The 19753-nt window shown below is 39.9% G+C and overlaps 1 protein-coding gene across 7 annotated transcripts in view; it reads right to left on the bottom strand.

Moving 5' to 3' along the window:
• Window positions 1-19753, bottom strand: part of LOC129091987 (mitogen-activated protein kinase kinase kinase kinase 3-like) — a 48284-nt gene that overhangs the window by 8397 nt on the left and 20134 nt on the right. For 2 of the 7 annotated variants that reach the window (XM_054599717.1, XM_054599719.1), the window contains exons 13-24: window positions 15793-15871; window positions 15610-15668; window positions 12482-12544; window positions 9491-9543; window positions 9266-9304; window positions 7009-7080; window positions 4582-4633; window positions 3662-3854; window positions 1663-1772; window positions 741-782; window positions 432-516; window positions 223-302 (exon numbers count right to left, since the gene is read on the bottom strand). In XM_054599717.1, coding sequence (XP_054455692.1) covers window positions 223-302; window positions 432-516; window positions 741-782; window positions 1663-1772; window positions 3662-3854; window positions 4582-4633; window positions 7009-7080; window positions 9266-9304; window positions 9491-9543; window positions 12482-12544; window positions 15610-15668; window positions 15793-15871 — 927 coding nt within the window. Of the gene's footprint in view, window positions 1-222; window positions 303-431; window positions 517-740; window positions 783-1662; window positions 1773-3484; window positions 3855-4581; window positions 4634-7008; window positions 7081-9265; window positions 9305-9490; window positions 9544-12481; window positions 12545-15609; window positions 15669-15792; window positions 15872-19753 lie in introns of all 7 variants that reach the window. The other 5 variants (XM_054599720.1, XM_054599723.1, XM_054599716.1 and 2 more) reach the window with 4 other exon arrangements.

The raw sequence follows: 19753 nt of genomic DNA, 5'->3' as shown, positions 1-19753 counted from the left end.
CTAATACTTTGCCGTATCATAACACAAAGAGCTTGAATCATTTGTTTGTTATTTGAAAAATAAAACATTGCTAAATACATGACTACCAGTGTTTAGCATCATTATTTAGGAATTTCTTGCATTTAACAGTAAAAAGTATAAACCAAAATGTAAAGAAGATGAAAACTATATTTTCATAAAGTTTATTACTATTATCTTAAACAGTATGATCTCCAGTCTCACCTGTTCCATGGAGGTCTCATGCAGCTCATTAAGGTTTAACGTGTAGATTCCCTCTTCAGCTCCGAATATCAAGTACTGGTCTGAAACACACACAAACACAAACAGACATCATTACACCATTTATTAGAGCAGAGCAACAGCTGACATTAGACAACACTGAGTTCCTTTAAGAGGTCGGGTGTAACTGGATCTGGTTTCCTATTGGTTACCTCTGGTGTCGGGGTTGATCCAGGAAGTGGCACAGTGGATCTTCAAAGGACAGCCGTTGAACACCTTTGAGAAACACGCACCCATCTGTGAACGGGAGGACGGAGACAAATGAACGGGAGTCAACAGATGAACTCTGATTATTTGATGGAATTTCTGCAGATTATGACGCTCCAAGTGTTGATTATGGTTTGGAGTTAAAAATGATGATTAATTCTTGTAAAGTCGACGCTCTCATATCTCCGTTTCTGTGTAAAATACCTCTAAAACATCTGTTTCCTAAAGCAGAGCAGAGAGAGACGGGTACTTACGTGGACTTTGGGTGTAGGAGGAAGACCGTTACTGATTGGCTTCTAGGACAGACAGATAAACACACACACACACACACACACACACACACACACACACACACACACACACACACACACACACACACACACACACACACACACACACACACACACACACACACACACACAAAGTCAGAACCTGATCCTGGTAACACACTGCTTAATTTTTTACATCATCAACAATTCCTACAAATGTTAAAATTTCCTGCAAACTCATTGTTATAATAACTTTTTTCATTCATTTTTTTCTTGGTTTTAAAAAAACTGACATGTACATGACATGGGAGTTTTGTTCATTTATTTTGTTCATGACTCAACTGTCGCTACATTCCAAAATATAAGAGTTGGAGCGGAGCATGACGATGCCTTCACTTGTCTAAAGTCACTGCTGTAAGTTCTGGGCATTACACGTCTTATAAAAGTGCTTCGGTCACCACCAACTCTCTGAAGGAAGCTGAGAATTTGAGTGTAACTGCGTGTTTCTCTCAGCGCTTATCTTTTTTTAATTGGACTGTTTTTGCACCAAGGCTCATTTGCATAGAAATAGAAAATGTCTGCTTGTTACATAATTTAGATAATTACAAATAGCACATAGACGCTAATTGTTTGGCAGCACAGTTAAAGGTGCATTTCACCCTTTGAGATGCTTTGAGAAATACATGTTTTTTTGTTGTTTTGTTTGTGCAGCTGATCGAGCAGCAGGAGATGCCAGAGTTAAGAAAAGGATCTGAACCCAGACCGGCTTCACAAAAGTTCTTTTTTTTTTTATCTGCACCACAGCATTACGTCAGTTATTGACAATTTGTGTAATGGGCTCACTGGATACTAATTAAACATTAAATTCAGGATCAGACACATGAACGTCTTCAAAGAGTCTGCTTACCGGAACGTCCTTCTTGTCTTTCCGTATGGGGACACTAGGGGGCATGGTGGACTGTCTCTCTGCTGGACTCTCCCTCTCACTGCCATGTGGAGCCGTGTTCAGCCCATTACCTACAACAACAGAGACACAAAACTCAATGCTTAAAGGAGAAACACAAGAAACTGAATGTGTGTGAGGGAGAGAGAGAGAGAGAGAGAGAGAGAGAGAGAGAGAGTGTGAGGAAACAGACTCTGCTTGCAACACAGAGTTTGTTTCTATGAGAACAATCAAATCTGCAGGACTGGAGACACGAAGGAGTTCAACTCAAACAGAAAACAAACACTAGTGGGAGCAGAGAGGGAGGGAGCAGGCCAGCAGGAAGAACACAGAGGATCAAATACAGTCATGAGCCAACAGAGGTCTGAATGCAACCTGCAGGAGAGCAGTCTATATCTATCAGTAATGACTGGTAAATAAGGATGACCCCCAAAACTCTGTTCAAAACAGGAAGCTAAAATGAGTAAAACCCGGAGTATTGATGCGATGCAGAGTTAGCGGTTCTGGAGTGAGATGTCTTTGTCTCAAATGTCTTCTCTGGACAATAAAAACCCTCACAGGTTAAGGAGGAAACAGCAGCAGTTCATCTCAACATCTGGACAACAAGCAGAACATCAGTCTGCAGAAATGATCAGAGTTCTGATTGGAGATCAGACGTCCATCCTCGTCCTCTGCAGGTAACGGTGGTCTGATCAGTGCTTTTTAAAGATTTTGAACTCGTATTGTGGCTCCAGACAGACTATTTGTTTACATACAAGAACAATACAATAGTTACAATTTGTAACTAAAATAATCATAATCTCTGTGATTCAACTCCCCAACACCTCAGTTAACATCTCCAGAGTAAAAAAATCTGGTTTCATACAATGTCAACCAAGAAATCAGAGTCCTCACAAATAGAGATCTGTCAAACGACCAATCCATCTAGAGAACAACAGAGGAACCAGACGGACAAACTGCTGCTACTTATTTAACCTGAGATAACATGGAAATACAAAAAGGTAGATTTAACAGAATTGTGGCTTCTATAAAATGTCCAACATGGGAATGCTGGGAATATTCAAAGTACTACATCATACTGGATATTGTTTCGGTTATTAGTTTGTTTCTGTTCATCTTCAATCTCTCATGGCCGGATCAAGACAGGCAAATAAATGTTAGTGTCTGAACTAGAGCCTTAATTTAAGTGGTTTCTTTTAGGAATACTTCACCCACAAAAAGTATCAATTGCTCATTCAGTGTTTTTTAACTTTCTTTTTCACCAAGACTTTTCTCTGATTTCTGATTATTAAAAGTTTTCTCGTAGGGTTCAAGATAACAAAAAGTTGAGTAACAGATAAAAAAATTGAACATTTTAAGAGAGAAGTATTCATTTAAGTTTGGTTACTGTTCAATCAGACTGTTGAGTTACATTTTAGAACATATATCTGTGAATCAAATAATGAAGAGAATCAGAACTGAACAGAACGTCAGGACGATGTTTGCTCCTCTTCCTTCTTCCTCCTAGGAAGCGAGCGAGGGGGGGGAGGGAGGGAGGGAGGGAGGGAGGGGGGGGGGGAGGTAGCAGACTTCTAGCTTTTGATTGATTGGATTAAACAACCAATCACACAAACAAAATGACAAACACTGATATTGAGCAGGAGCTGATGGGACGGAAGAAACTACAAACAGGAGATTTCAGAGTTAATAATGGACTCATGGAACAGAGAATCGAGACTACGAGGACCGACTAATGGGGGGACACGACAGGGTCTGGTCTACCCATCTACCAGGTGGCTGCTCTTACTCTCTTCCTTTTCCTCCTCTTTATCCTGCTCCTCTTTCACCTCCTTCAGCACCTCCCATGCCTCCTCCAGCTCCTCCTCAGTGTGAGGCGTGTGGAGCCACTCCCAGAAATGCCTAAAGCTCCCATCATCCTCTGGGGCGGAGCTCTCCATGGCCGCGTGCTTCGGGCTCTCGTTACCTAGGCTGCTGCGGCGGTGGGGCGGCAGCTTCGGGGGCGGAGGCCGCGGCGGGACGTTGGAGGCGGCCTTAGCGGGGCTCGCCGTCTCCGGGGCCGGACAGCGCTTTATGGTCCCTCCCCCGCCGCCGTCGTCCTCGCTGTCATCGTGTTTTTGCGGCTGCTGGGGTTGTTGGGACGAGCAGATGGACTTGGGCTGAAGAAAAAACACAATTTCTCATAATTCAACATCTTCTACTTTATTCTAAAACATGTTTACTTTATTCTGAAATATTATTATTTATTCTCAACATTTTTATTTTATTCTTAACAATTTTTATTCATTCTTAAACATTTTTTTATTCTGAACAATTTTTATTTATTTTCAACATTTTGATTTTATTCTGAACAATTCGACTTTATTCTCAACATTTTTACTTTATTCTCAACAATTTCTTTTTATTCTTAAACATTTTTATTTTATTCTGAACAATTCAACTTTATTCTCAACATTTTTATTTATTCTCAAAATGTTTATTTTATTCTGAACTATTCAACTTTACTGTCAACATTTCGACTTTATTCTGATGAAAATGAAGAAAAAATAAATAATAATAATTCTCCTACTCTTGATATATTTTTCCTCTCAGTAATACTGAAAGTTTGACTTTATTCTCAAAATGCATAAAAAAAAAATCTCAAATGTTTCCCTTATATCTGGCTCTAATACTTTGCCGTATCATAACACAAAGAGCTTGAATCATTTGTTTGTTATTTGAAAAATAAAAACATTGTACAATATATGAACACCAGTGTTTAGCATCATTATTTAGGAATTTCTTGCATTTAACAGTAAAAAGTATAAACCAAAATGTCTTCACATTTTAAATGACATTAAACAGAATTCACGTTACAAAATAAACCTTTAAATAAATTGTTCGTACCTTGGGAGGAAGAGGAGGTGGGACCTTCGGCCTCATGATAGTGTTGGATTTACTGAAGCAAGAGAAGAGAACATTTGAGATCCAGCATCACAAAACACATAAAAATAAACTAAAAACTCCTATTTATTACAAACAAAAGTTACACTGGAAACAATAGATACAGTTTTCAACATGTCTCTACTCAGGCTTTGGTTTAACTCGCCATTTTAAAGCAAAAGATCACATATTTAAGTATCCAAACTTCTTTTAAAAACCATAAAAGTCTTGACTGAGTTTATTCTCACATACATTTTATTTCTTTGCATCCAAACAAGACTAGATGTAGTATTTTATACTTTTGTAGTGATCTGATGTTAAAAGAAGCTCCAAAATGACAAATTCAACCATAGCCCGACTCCATTTAAAATGTTAACTACAAACATACAGAGTGAGAATGACAAACTAGAGATCATTAATAACTACAGATGGAGCGTTTAAAGTCTCTGAGAAAAGCAGCGCTGATACTGAATGACTGATAACAGACAGTTTCTTTAACTACTACAATACTTTAAAAGCTTCTCCACATTATCTATATTTTCTTTTGTTAAACAGAATAATAGCACTGCTTTCACAGAGACTTTATGATATTTTGCCTCATAGATATATTGTTAATGACTGACAGACTGACAACCAATCAGAGAACACAAACGGCTGTGGGCCAATCACAACGAGCACAAATTAAAGGAACACCAATGAAAATGAGTCACAGTGATTCAGTTGAATGGAGGTGAACAGATATACGTTTTATCCCCTTAATGTATTATAACTGCTCATTAAGTGTTTAGGAAAAGCGCTGTAATTAGAAATGTGGCATGTTAGTGGGCGGCAAACAGCAAAGAAGCTCCTTCAGGAGAGCAGATAAGAGTGCTAACGAAAAGACGGGTGCATGTGGGGGCAGAAAGCCGGCAGAAAGAGCGTCTGAAAGGGAAAGCAGGTTGATTTGTCACACTATCCAGTGGCCTACACTGAGCTACAGATGAGTCGTGAGAGTCTTTCTGATACCGATATCACGTTATCATTATGATTTATCAGCTCATTTACACTTCACAGAAACAACGACAACACGTGTCAGTTGTTACATGATCCGTACTGAGCACGTGCAACTATGAACAGAGATGAGAAAGAAGCATGATGGCTGACTAGTTAGCTACCTCCATCATCAGCTACAGAGAAATGATCACGAGTGAGACCTCTTGAATCTGTTCAGAGTTGCACATGCTCAGTAGCGATCAGTCAGGTGCTAGTGGAGACTGTAACGTTAGCCAGAGCTAGCAACATGTTAGCAATATGACAATATTTAACACTAGAAAACTAAATAATAAAATAAAGTTCTAAGACATTTATTCTCTGTATTTGTTCATGTTTTAGAAAAACCTGAGGCAGCATATACAACAGTGATATCAATCATATCACGTGCCTACAAAGTAATACAAAAAAAATTATATAATATACGGAATTCCCCGCTCAGGTAATCGGTGTTGGGAAGGAAATAATGGTATCGGAAGATCACAAATGCTTTTCTTTTCATAAAAATTATACTAGCTTGATAATAGCTAATGTACAAGCCAGCTAGATTTAGCTAAAGGCAAACATTTGGAGGTAATCATTTTATATTTCTGAAGGGATCTTAGTCATGAAACATTGTTCAACGTGGTCATAACCAGGTTCTGTTTCTCTGTGTGTGTGTGTGTGTGTGTGTGTGTACTAAGTACTGAGGCTTCTCTGACTGCAGTGGAACGCTCTGCTCCACCGCAGACTATTGGCTTTTACACAATGAGGGATGAGGCTGGACGCCAAAAACACAGTTTTATAGAGGCAGGGGAGGACGGCGTGAACACAAACACACACAAACACACACAGACGCACACAGTCACAGCAAGGAGGCACACAGATGGCGATGCGAGCGGAGAACAAAACAAGACAACAGCAGATAAGATGTCAAGGTCAGCAGGGTCACTGAAGCTAAAGCCAGAGCTCACATTGCAGGCGTCAAAAACTTCTGATTTCAGCCAAATGTGAGACGAGCTAGATTTTTCTCGTGTAGCTGGGTGAATATGTAGCTTTAATGTTCCCTTTAAATCCGTGTATGTCTGGAGGCGAAATGTAGAATAAACAGAAAGCTTTTTCTTTTGGGTTACTGTTAGTAGCAGGTTAACTTCACACAAGACAGAAGTAATGGCACAGAAAACACACACAAACACAGGTGGCGTATGTGGCGTGATGGCGGTGGTGTGCTGCATAGAAATGCGTTTGATGAAACTGTGGCAGAGACAGGAAGCCTTCCTCCTCGTCTCCCTCCCTCCCTCCCTCTTTGAGAAAGGACGGAGGAACGGACGGGGAGGCGAGGGTGAAAGGCTTCCGGCTCGCCGACTGTGGGGGAGAACTTACTGAGTGTGAGTTTCATCATCATCTGCACCATCATCCTCATCATCATCATCCCCTAAGTGTGCCACATGGCCCCTGGGAGAGGAGGTGGAGATAGGAGGAGGGGGGAGGGTAAGAGAGGAAAAGGGAAGGGGAGAGTTGAAATAGAGGGTTGAGAAAGGGAGGGTGTAGGAGGGAGGGATTAAGGGAGCAAGCAAAGGAGGTAGAGGATGACAACAGGAGGAAGAGGAGGAGGATGGAGGAAGAAGGGACAGGGGAGGGAGATCTGAGTGAGGCTTCATCCACAAACTACCTCTGACCTTTGAACCCTGACAGGACTGAACGGATCAAAACAAAAGAGAAGAATCCAGACAAAATCGATAATCGATGTTTTATCCGTCCTATAGGCTGAAACGTGATCTCAGCTGTTTAAACCTGTTCAGTCCTCACAGATCTACACATTCCTCTACACAGAAACCTCGAATCAGTCCAATCCACAGTTTACATCCCATGTTTTACGAGTGTTCTTAATCACGTTACAGTCGGACAACTTCCTGTTTGATAATCTGCTGCCACTTTCCCGTTCTTTTCATCTGCATAAAGCTCTTGTCAATGAAACTCAACACTTCCTGCAGGGTTTTTTTCAAAGTAAAAGTCTAACAGAATGGGGAGGGGTCCTGCCTTTCAAAGCAACTGGAAGTTTTTTTTTTTATGTGAAACATCTGCAGTTGTTCAGCGTCTTCACATCTGTGTCTCTGCCTTTAATTAACGTAAGGCTGCACAATTAATCAAATATTGAACAATCACAATTTCGGCTTTCCATTGAAGCTTAAAATGTTGTTTAGCTGAATATTAAATCAAATCTAAATTATAGTAATGGTCATTTTGGAAGTACATTTTTGTCTACTAATATCTCTCTATATTGCACACATTCTATTTATACTTCATATTGTGAAACTTTGCACAAAACTGTGCAGCTCCCTCATTTAAAACAGTTATATTCTAAAAGCATAATCTTTTCTATCGTGTATCTATGTGTCTTGACTGTTGCAGTACTTTGCTTTATTGTTTTATGTCCTCTTTAATATGTGTATTGTTTGCACCAAACCCTAAGGTGAATTCCACGTATGTGTAAAACAACTTGGCAATAAAACTTTATTCTGAAAGAAGAAAACTTAATTTCACTGACAGCAGCTTTACAACGATGAAAAGAGCTCAAAGTAAAAGCGATTGAAATCAATTTGTGAATAAAAACAGCATTATTTTTAAAAGAGAATGAGATCGTTTTCATAGCAGGATATCACGCTCCTTCTTGGAGATTTTACCCCTCACTTTGTTTAAAACAAGCCTTATATTTGTTTCTTCAGACTAAGCCGTTATTTGAACATCTGCTTTTGTTTGAAAATTAAGAGTAATAACAAAGCCTGTTTCTCTTGGAATACGGCATCTTTTCCAAATGGCCAACTTCTCAAGATCTTTAATAAAAATAATAATAAAAAGGTGAATATATTGTACATGCGTAGCATTCAGCTAAAAGCCCCAAATTCAATGCAACAAATTGATCTTTTTCTTGTATTTAGACACAGTAAGATTTAAAAAAACTGCTATGACAAAACTAGAACCTGTCAGACGCTTAACAACCAAATCTGGCACATGTATACGCAAAGAAAAAAAAAAGCATTATACCAACGTCTGTAAACAGGTGACATGTCCTGATGATAAAACCTCAAAGACTGTCATCTACTCTACTATCACATCGGTCCTCCAAACGAGACAAAGACAAACAAAAACTGGCAGCAACTCAAACTACCTAACATTTCAGTTTCTAGTCAACAGACTAACAGAATATAACACGTTTATTTCAACATGATCTAGAAGATAATATATTTGATGAAACATTGACTTAGCTGCAGCTGTTGCAGGAGAAACTGTGTATACACACATATGTGTGTGTGTGTGTGTGTGTGTGTGTGTGTGTGTGTGTGTGTGTGTGTGTGTGTGTGTGTGTCTGTAAGCCGTGCTCTGCAGGAAGCTCCTATGAAGCGCAGCCTTTCTCTCCTGATGACATCAAAGCGTGAAGCAAGCAGCAGAGGGGAAAAATTAAAACCCAGAAGAATCCAAAATGCTGAGAGCGGTGAAAGCCTGAAGTCGTTACAGCGTTAGTGCCGCGTGATTGGCTCGATTAGTCGTTGCCATTAACAGTGATTGGTGGGCGTGGATAGAACACCAGCAAATCAAGAGGCCCTTTAGTGGATCGAGGTATGAACGGCGTCTGACTTACCTCTGGTGAAGCTCCTCCTCCACCGATTTGAGAAGACTCCTGTTTGTCAGGCAAATAAAGAGAAAAGACAATTCATTTTATCAAACAATAATAATTTATTCACTGAGATTGGAAATATACATGCTTGAGAAATAGTTTGCCCTGATCTGGACCTGAGCGTTCTGCTTACAAAGAACAGCTCACACATCTCAAACAAGAGAGACTAAAGGACAGTAAATGACTTACTTGTTTCCTCCCAGTAGACTTGGTGAATCGTGTCCGTACTCCAACTGCAAGTCCTACGAGACAGACAAATGACATTAGTACTGTGACATAATACTTCATAACTAGCTCATTGAAGTAGGTGCTACTTTATTTGATTTCTCCAGGGACATAAAGTGCTGGAGCCAAGTGCAACATAAAACAACTGAAACCTTGTTAAATATGCAAAAGACTGCAGGGGGATGCTACTGAAGCAGCAGTGGTGGCTGCTAGAATAATAAAATCCCCAGTAAAACTCACTAACATCATTTCATAACCACAGTCATACACAAGTAAACACAGTGAGCATTTGACTACTGTGTTTATGTCTGTTTCAATAGATCTGACTCTTGCTGAGTTCACATTGTGGCCAACTCATGGGATCCAAACATCTCCAGTAACTCCAGTAAAAGTCAACATTGATTGATAAAAGATAGATAATGACATGTTGTGAATTTTGGAAATGAATACATCTAACAAAATACTCAGCTTCAATCCGTATTTGTTGGCTTTTAGCCTTTCAAAAACAAGTAGTCAAAAAAACTGTTTGTTCTGGATGAGGCCAGCAACTGTATTAAGTAGTTTAGCAGCAATCTAACAGCACCATGAATTACAGCAATCTAACAGCACCATACATGACAGCAGTCTAACAGCACCATCTACTGACAGCAGTCTAACAGCACCATCTACTGACAGCAGTCTAACAGCACCATCGATTACAGCAGTCTAACAGCACCATCGATTACAGCAGTCTAACAGCACCATACATTACATTTAAAGAACCACAACACAAAATCATTTTTTTTCCTTTGAAAATATGACAACCGACATTCAAAGCTTCATTCTGTTCAGCCCTATAATGTAACCTAGAAAGTCAATGTGCTACTTATACCTAGTAACTGTTAAATAGTTCACAAGACATGCTGGTGACGGATGCTTAAAGCAGATAAACACATTTGTGTTTTTGTTTTTGGAAAGGCTTAAAAATGGACACCACTCTTCAAACTCTTTAAGTTCTACATCCTCATGCACACCGCTTCAGAGAGTGGAGATATCCAGAGCATGGCAGTGCCTAGTTACTGTTGCTAAGCTATGATTGGAAAATAGCAGTTCAGTTCAATTTAAAGAATGAATCATCAATGTGAAGTCAGGTGCGTCAGAAAAGTGTTTCATTCTAAACCTGAATGAAAGAGAACTCAGAGCTGTTTGAATGAGTGCTGGATTTAATTATCGTGATTCATTACTCGTATAGTTTAATGTTCCTGCAGCTGCTTCCAGGTGCAGGTTGATTTAGATTGACAATAAGCACCATTCTCTATTACATGAAGCCACAATGTGAACGAGCATCCAGTCAGAAAAACACTTTTAAAGATACTGACATTACGCAACAAGCATGCAGAAGGAAAAACACAAATACTGCAGACAAAGATCATACAGACACAAGGATGAAAAAAGGCCTCGCCGCTCTGGTCGACTAGAGGATGTAAAGAGGTTAGAGGACACAGAAGCAGCAATGTATGGAAGAAAGACACATTCTGTAGAGAGAAAGATCAAACACATATCAGGAACAAGATAGAAAGTGTTAAAAGGTTGAGTGTGTATGTTCATAAGTTGTGGAAGTAGGAATGTTTGCGTTCAAATTTTCTTTCAAGCAAGGAACTGCAGCACTACGAGCCTTCAGATGTGCAGCTCGATAACTGAATCTGACCTCCGACCTTTGTCTCTGTTTGTGTGTTCATTTTAATATATACAGGCAAATAAAGAGTCGGATTTTCACCTAAACATTTTCTTATGTTTTCATTTCATCTTGCTGTGTTCAGGATGTTTCTGTCCGTCAAACTCTATAAACATGAAGTGATCTAAAAAGGTGCAAGATTGCAAGCACGCATCCAAGAGGAAACTACAAAAATGGCGGACCAAGTGCAGGAAAAAAACTTGCAAATATAACGAGACAAAGCTTGTTCAAAACGAGAGTAAATCTGGGTTTGGTTTTCTACTGCTTGGGAGGCGGGGCCAACTTCTCATTGTGATTTATCACAGTAACTGAATGTGACTTTCAACCTTTGTTTCTTTGTTTGTGTGTGTTAGTCATATCATTATTTTAATAATTACAGGCTAAATGAGTCAGATTTTCCATTTAATGTAAAGACTCAACTGCACTCTGCCTTTTCAGAAAATGTTTCCGTGTGCAGGACGTTTCTGGCAGTTATAAAAATGGAACGATTTATAGGTACTAGATGGAATGCACGAATCCAAGAGGAAGCTACAATAATACCCCCAAGTATAGCGAGAAAAAGCTTGTTCAAAACGGGAGTGAACCTGTGGTTGGCTTTCTACCGGTGGGGAGGCGGGGCCAACTTTGAACTTTGTGTTTACAAAAAGCAACAAATCCCTCTCATTGTGCATTTAACACACAAAGAAAGATTCACAATTTTGATTGTGTGAATGTGTGTGTATTGAACCTATGTATCTGAAAACAACAAAGAAGAACAACAACAACAACAACAACAACAACAACAACAACAACAACAACAACATCACTACGGACTCCTATCACCATGACAACTACAACACCAGTTAGTGAGGCCAAAGCCAAAGGTTGGAAAGAGAAGAACATAATGAACAGTAACAGAGAGAAGGGCCCCAATAGATGGAACAAAACTGTGGAAATGAACACAAAAAACATGTTGGACACGAAGCAGCCAAAACAATCAGCAGTCTGGAAAATGAAAAATATAAATAATAAAAAGAGACGGCAAAGGGCTCAGAAAGCAAGAGAGCCAAAAGGAAGGACAAGGACTTGTCCTTCAGAAAAAGATTACGAATGAAAGAGAAATATTATGAAGAGTAAGACAGAGGTGTTTAAAAAAAGAAGACATAAGGTTAAAGAGATGATGACAGATTGAAAATAAAAAAAGAGCAGGTGGACAGGGGAGAGGTCGAGAGAGAGAGAGAGACAGATAGAAAGAGTACTACCAGATTAGATCTCGCGGTATAGTAGAGCTCCTCAACACAGTCCAGATAGGGCTCAGATTCACACTGGTCAGCAAGACAGAGCGAGAGAGACCTCAGTTAATACATTAACCTGGACTGATGGAGGGAACGGGGGGGACGGACACACTGATGCAAGAGAGAGGACGATGGATGAAAAAATGGATTAAGGCCAAAAAATGGGCTCTGAAGTCTGAATCGGCAAGACAGAGGAGATACAGGAGTATTAATCTGAGGAGGTTGGATGAATCGGGGATAGATGGAGGGAGGGGAGGAAACCGGGGTAGATGTGAGTTTAAAAATCAGAAAAACTGAGAAGAGAAAGATTAATAAGTTACATTGATATTTATCATTGGTGCAACATGAAGCTTAAACAATATTAAATTAATTTGAATAGCTTTGTGTAGCCTCCATCAGCGAACAAATGACACAATAGAATACTGCAGGAATGAAGGATATCTGCAGCAAACAGGAAGTTGCCATCGCAGCGGTTCACTTGACAAAAAGCCAATGGGATTTATCCATTTTTATTATTTAAATAATCTAGTTTGTGATACTTTGCAGGTTTCGTTCATCAAGATAATCTTCACAAATCAATGATTTTAGAAGCGTGAACCAGCAGAAGTAAAAAGCTAACGTTAGCTTATAAAGGAACCACCACGGTCACATGACTTCACGTCTCCACCACTAAACTAAAGGAGGACGAGTGGTGATGAAGTCTAGTCGTCTCATTTAGACCCTTTTTTAAGCTTCTATTTTATATTTCATATTGCAGAACAAAACTTTAAAATCTCTTCAGCTTGAGTTACACAGACCTTATATCAACATGTGAACACACACATCAAGAGAACACGCTGACTTCTAGACGAGGGAAACGCTGACTCATTTCCAGGTTTTAGGAATCATTCCTGCAGCTCGCCATTAGCTCCCTTTGGATACATTCCTTGGTATTCTTGGTGGTATTTCTTTGAATTTAACCACTTGTTTCCTCATCCAGGCTCCTGAGTGTTGCTATGGGTGATTAGTATTAAGACTCTTTGCACCATCTGTGTTTGCCAGGGTCTCTTTATCAGGAAAGATGCCACAAAAATGCTGCTGTTATAACGTTATTGATACATAACAATATTAGCATTATTGATTTTTAAATGCTACATAGAGCACTGTAATCCTAAATGGACGGCTACAAACCACACTGGTCAGCAAGACAGACAGAGACCCCATGTGATCATATTACTCTCAAGGAGAGATCAGAAACTGAAGGACAAATGGATGAATGCATACGAGTATCTCAAACATCTACCAGGTCTCATAACGTGAATCTAAACTGGAGGATAAATTGATTTAGGATTAGGACTTTCTCTGCCAACTTGAAGGGAGGAGGAATACAAAAAGGGAGTTCAGAGTGCAAAGGAAGGACAGAAAAAGTGTGAGGGAGTGAAGGACTTTAAGGAGACGATTGTGATTGTGTGTGAACCCTGCACCATCCCATTTTTCAACAAGCAAGCAAACACTTTCACAAGTTTTAGAAGTAATAGGCAAAAGCAGAACCAGCTTAAGTTCCTAGAGAATCAAACATACCAACCAGCTCAAACAATACACAATAACCAGTGTTTTATGCCAAGAGCTGGCATTTAGAAATATAAACATCTGCCCTTACATTTCTATCAATCACATTAGGAGAAACTAAAGCACTGAAGCTGTCGAAGGCTTCTCTCTGGCTGTCAGTCAGTGTCACCACCAGGCCGAAGACAGAAGGGGACGGTTACTGCTTTAGGGGCCGCTCACATGTCGCTTTACTATCTGTGCCAGGGATTATTTTACTTGCTTCACCCTTGCTGTCCAAAGACGTCACAACATCTGGATTAAAGGTCAGCTAAACTGACAGACGATTGGAGAAGGAAAGCTACTGTGAGGGAATGGAAATCCATTTATCTTTGCCATGACTTTGTTTAGTTTAGTCAGTGAGGATTACTCATCATCATTGCAGTGTGCAGCGCAACCCCCAAAGCACCTTGGGTAAATTGTAAAAGTGGCATGGCTTGCGTCTTCACGCGTTTTTTGGCAGGCGGGAACCTACGGTTCTGCTGAGGGAAGCCAAAGTTTCATGTGTTAAACCTGCATTCTCTCTGCTGTCCACCAGGGGGCGACTCCTCTGCTTGTATAGAAGTCTATGAGAAAATGACTCTACTTCTCTCTTGATTTATTCCCTCAGTAAACATTGTAAACATGAGTTTATGGTCTCAATCTCTAGTTTCAAGTCTTCTTCAATACAGCATGATGTTCATTTAGTAAATGATGCTCCATTTAGAGTCAAACAGACCATAAAGCAGGGGATGCTTTAGGGCGGGGCTACACACTGATTGACAGGTCCACACCAGAGACGTATACGGCGTCTCTACATCACTCCTCCTCAGTCCATATATGATCACTCCTGTGTTCATTGGTAGCAGAAAAACAACATGGTGACGGCCAAAATCCAAGATGGCGACGGCGAAATCAAAGAATTCAAGGCTTCAAAACATCTGTCCACAAACCAATGAGTGACGTCACGATGACTACGTCCACTTCTTATATACAGTCTGTTGTTTTTAGACTCAACATGTGAACATCCTCTTATGCATCCAACCCTCTTCATTCTGCTGCTTGTTGTTCTCCCTAGCCATGTTGTCCAGCATTAACAGGGGGGTCCTGAGGCTTTCTGGGTCTGGTGGGACCAGCATGTTCTGGTTTTATCCTAGGGGTCTCCTCTGATTTAGACAAGCCCAGATTTCCTCCACAGGAAGGAAGCTAGGAGGCACCCTGATCAGAGGCCTCAACTGAAGCTTTTCAAAATAAAGGAGCAGCTGTTCTACTGAGATCCTCACCCTGGCCCTAAAGAAGAACCCAGACACTCTGATCTTAATCAGTGGGATGTCATCCATTACCAGCTAAAAGATCCTGAAACCATTAAGTGGATGGGCTTCGTGTTTGGTTCAACACAGATTGAGAACCACATGGATCGGTCGGGGTGAGGATCGGCCATGCTTTACTGGTGATGTGACAACCAAACAGACTCTCTCTCTCTCTCTCTCTCTCTCATTCATACAAACATACACCAAAGCTACTAAACTCACCGGTTCATGATGAGGCTCTGTCTCCTTCCTGAGTGGAGGATCAAACTTCACCTGACCAACTGAGAGAAACAGGAAGTGAAAGGCAGAGAAAGGCAGGAAAACAGAAAAAAACCAAAGTGTAGTTAGGGAGCTTTTCTGACTGAGCGTGAGATTTATTCACGTTGACCTTTTGCATGAACTCACAGTTGATCTCCGACAGCGTCTTTCCCTCCCGGGCGCTCCTGCTGGTGGAACGGATCCGATGAGGAACAGAGACCGGAGACTATCAGGGAAGAGAAACAACACACACACACACACACACACACACACACACACACACACACACACACACACACACACACACACACACACACACACACACACACACACACACACACACACACACAGTCAAATAGGAGTTCAAAGGATATACACAGTGGAGTAGTTAACACACGGCACTTGAGACGATTACAATGGGCTTCTAAAAAAAAATCCCTCTGCTATTTCCTGTAGCATTTGATGACACAGCAAAACAGACAGCTGCACTCTGCAACCAGACAACCAAAACATAGCAACACGGCCGACGGGGAAAACACAGACTTTCCTTGGCAACGTGGTGTTGAAACTGTCCTCATGAGTTGCCATGCATTGACCGGATCACATGTTTTAATAGAGGTGACCCATCTGGAAAACAGCTGACTACAACTGCCTCTGCATCAACCGATCACTGGATCTCTAAACCAGACCCTTTCCATAAGAGTACATTCCTCCTTAAGCAGGAACCGTTTGAAGGAACATGTGATTTTAAGTGGTTATACGAGTGATTCAGGAGAACTCGCCGCATTCACCACTACTCTCATAGTTTGAATTTTAGGGGTCATGTGACACTAGTCTGCTGTTATCCAAGCCTGAGCTTTACCATCTATGGATGTTTATTTAAATACTTAGAAGCTATTTTATTTTGACATTATCCTGTTTGAATTATAGGCTGATTTAATTCTAAATGTATTCCTATAACTTAACAATATCACCATTCATTTAAAATTGGCTATTTGTGCTATTGTGTAAAAATATCAATACTGAATATTTACAGCTCTTGTTATTTACCACTTTAGCTGCTCTCTTCATTCTGGGCTGAAGTGGCTGAAGCTGTTAAAAATAATACAATTTCCTTTTTGCATCTCCAAAAGCAGGACTTCAATATAGCACATATGGGGCAGGAAGTGTAGGTATTATCAGGGCATTAATTATGCTAATTTACAGAATGCATGCTCATCTACACACAGGTGTCATTCGTCATTGTTTATGGTTTAAACAGCTATCTGAAGCTCAGAGCGTTTGAAGTTAAGATGAGAATATCTACATGTTCTTACATGAGGTCCATTTAGTCTATTTGGTCAAATCCGTTGGTTTCCTTTACAAATAACAGAGGTAAAGTAATGGTTCATGACCACATCGTTTATGTTTATACGGTACAACTGCTCATTCACAGGTTAAACCACAGTACACAGAGACACAGAAGTATTCACACTCCATTTAATCTTAAGAAGCTAAAGAAATCCACAGCAACCTCAAACCATGCTGGAAAAGCACCAAAGACAAACCAAGACACAAGAAATGCATCTATCAAAGCCACATTCTTAGCACAGATCCACTAATAGATACATTTAAAACCTTATAACACAAACAGTTAGTACTTGTGACGGCAAAGTAGATGAAGATGGCTTCCATAACTGACATATTTAAATACTCACCCACCTTTTTCATAATGCAATCTGTATCCTGTGTTTCAAAACTGCCGAATGGTGAAAATATTTCATCTTTTAATCACAGCCGGGTAAAAACTCCCCAACAGATGGGCCGACTTTGCTGTTCCACTGAGGTTTAAATATTTTCCCTAAAAGTTCCAAGTGTTCTCCACTCTGAAGATATTTTCAAAATCAAGACAGTTTTTCAGATCATACTTTAATTTATATATTTGGGCACATGATGGGACGCTGTTCTTTTTTCTATATATTTCATTATTTTTAGGGGAAAGATTATGAGCCAAAAGACTAAATAAAGAATGATAAACAATGTCTGCATCCCTCTACAAGTAGCACCATCAAGTATTTGGTATTAATGAACTCATTAAGTTGAATATCCAAGATATTCACATTTATAATGTGTAAAAACAAAATGTAATATGGAATTGAATTAAGCTGTTATGTTAGCGTTATTCCTCATTTTTTAAATATACTGATTACTTATAAAAGTGTGATTGTTCATGTCGATCTAAAAATCAAAGCTGTACTGTGATAGATATACAATATATATTCCTTACTACATTATTATACTATTATATATCATTAGATACTTTCCAAAAGTTTGTCCATATCAAGAGTTAAAGATTTTAAACCAATCAGAATGAAAGTTGTGGCATTTATCTTCTCACACTAAATATTGTCTTTGGGCACAAATGGACTGAAGCCAGGTTTTTGGTAAGAAACATTTCTGACAAAACAAACCACAATCTCAACACTATTTGTCAGCCAATGGGATTTGACCTGGATGTTGGTTTAAACTGGTTTCATGCTTCTTGCAGTCGGCCAAATTGAGCAATTGTGGTCTGGGCGACTGTGCTCAGGGGTCTGAGGGCCGAGCCATGAATCTGACAAGATTTTGTAACAACATGGAGTGTTTTCTACAACAACAGAGCAACACACTGCAGAAGAGAAGAGGCTCTGTCCACTCAACATGAAACAGGATTCAGATGCATTATTCTAAAGGAGGGTGATGATGTCACACTTTGGTAGCCATCTTCATGAATTGAGCCGTTTCTTTACGGGCGATCTGCCGCCACAGAACTAGAATGAAAGCTGACGTTCAGAGATCTGCTGTGGTTCAGCCAAGATGGAGCCATAATGTTGTCATGGAAGTGAGGACAGTTTTTTTGTCACTAGAAAGTTTAATGTCAGTTACAGCTTCAATTCTGTGGTTTCAGCTGAATCAATCATGGCTTCATAGTTGCGTTGAGGAGCTCAGGATTTAATATTTTTTACAGAATCTGGTTAAAGCAAAAGGTTTATTTGTGGCGGAATGTTAAATGAGACACGTAGAATAAAATACTTTCAATGAAATATCCCTATTTCGATTGCTCTTTTTGACAGAAGCGTTCAGCACACATGATGTGTTCAAAGACCGTCAGAAAGATAAAAATCTGACGATAATGACGATAATCGAGGTTACAGCTTCTGGCTTTGATAAACAGGGTAGTTTTGGCAATTTGATTTAATAGAAAAAATGCTTCTTAATCCTGCTGCTGGTTTTTAGGGTTCAGAAAGTTAAGGGATAATTAACCCAGCTAGATATAAAGCGTCATTTAGTGAGCTTTGAGGAGCTGGAGGTCGGATTCTGTTTCCTTTGGACGGAGTCAAACTGTCTCTTTTCCCTCCAGACATGAGAGTGGGATCGATCTTCTCGTCTAACTCTTGGCGAGAAAGTGAATAAAGGTATTTCTGAGAGTAGTAATAACAATATACAGCCGTACTCAAATAAATTGCAGTGTGTTCTAAATGGAAAATATTCCACAATTTTGAATAAAGGTAACTCAAACTGTGATTTTAGAATCATGTAATTCTAAAGGTCATAATTATTTTAAAATAACCACGTTAAAGAAAAGTGCTCACTGGCATGTTGAACTAACTATGCAACTGCCATAATATGATGTAATCCATCAGCCGTTTCCATGACAACACCAGTAGACACTGAAGTGAATCTCTTTTCATTCAGTCCTGTGACAGTCCAGTTTGTGTTAGAACCACATCACTGCAGACACCGCAGCCCAAACTGGTACCTTCCTACGGGCCGCGAAACGGGGCGCACGCCGAGCGCCGGGGCTTATGGGTAAGAAATGACCCCTGTACTTAAACTGAGGAGGAGGTAGAAGAAGGGGGTTGGAGATAAGGAGACAAGAGAAAATGAGAGAAAGAGAGAAAAGAGAAAGGAGAAACGCTACAAGAAGGAAAGAGGAAGAGGAAGAAAGGAGAAGATAAAAGCCAAGAAGAGTGAAACGAGAAGAGGCAAGGAAGGTAAGGAAAGGAAAGAAGGAGAGGGACAAAGGCAGTAAGATGAGTCACAATGTGCCAGAGGTTGAATGAGGAGATAGAAGTGCACGATTAGGAGG

This window comes from Anoplopoma fimbria, chromosome 6, assembly GCF_027596085.1.
Source record: "Anoplopoma fimbria isolate UVic2021 breed Golden Eagle Sablefish chromosome 6, Afim_UVic_2022, whole genome shotgun sequence".
In the NCBI taxonomy this organism is placed as follows: Eukaryota; Metazoa; Chordata; class Actinopteri; order Perciformes; family Anoplopomatidae; genus Anoplopoma; species Anoplopoma fimbria.
The sequence above is the reverse complement of the archived record's forward strand: the minus strand, read 5'-3'. Positions and strand labels throughout refer to the sequence as shown.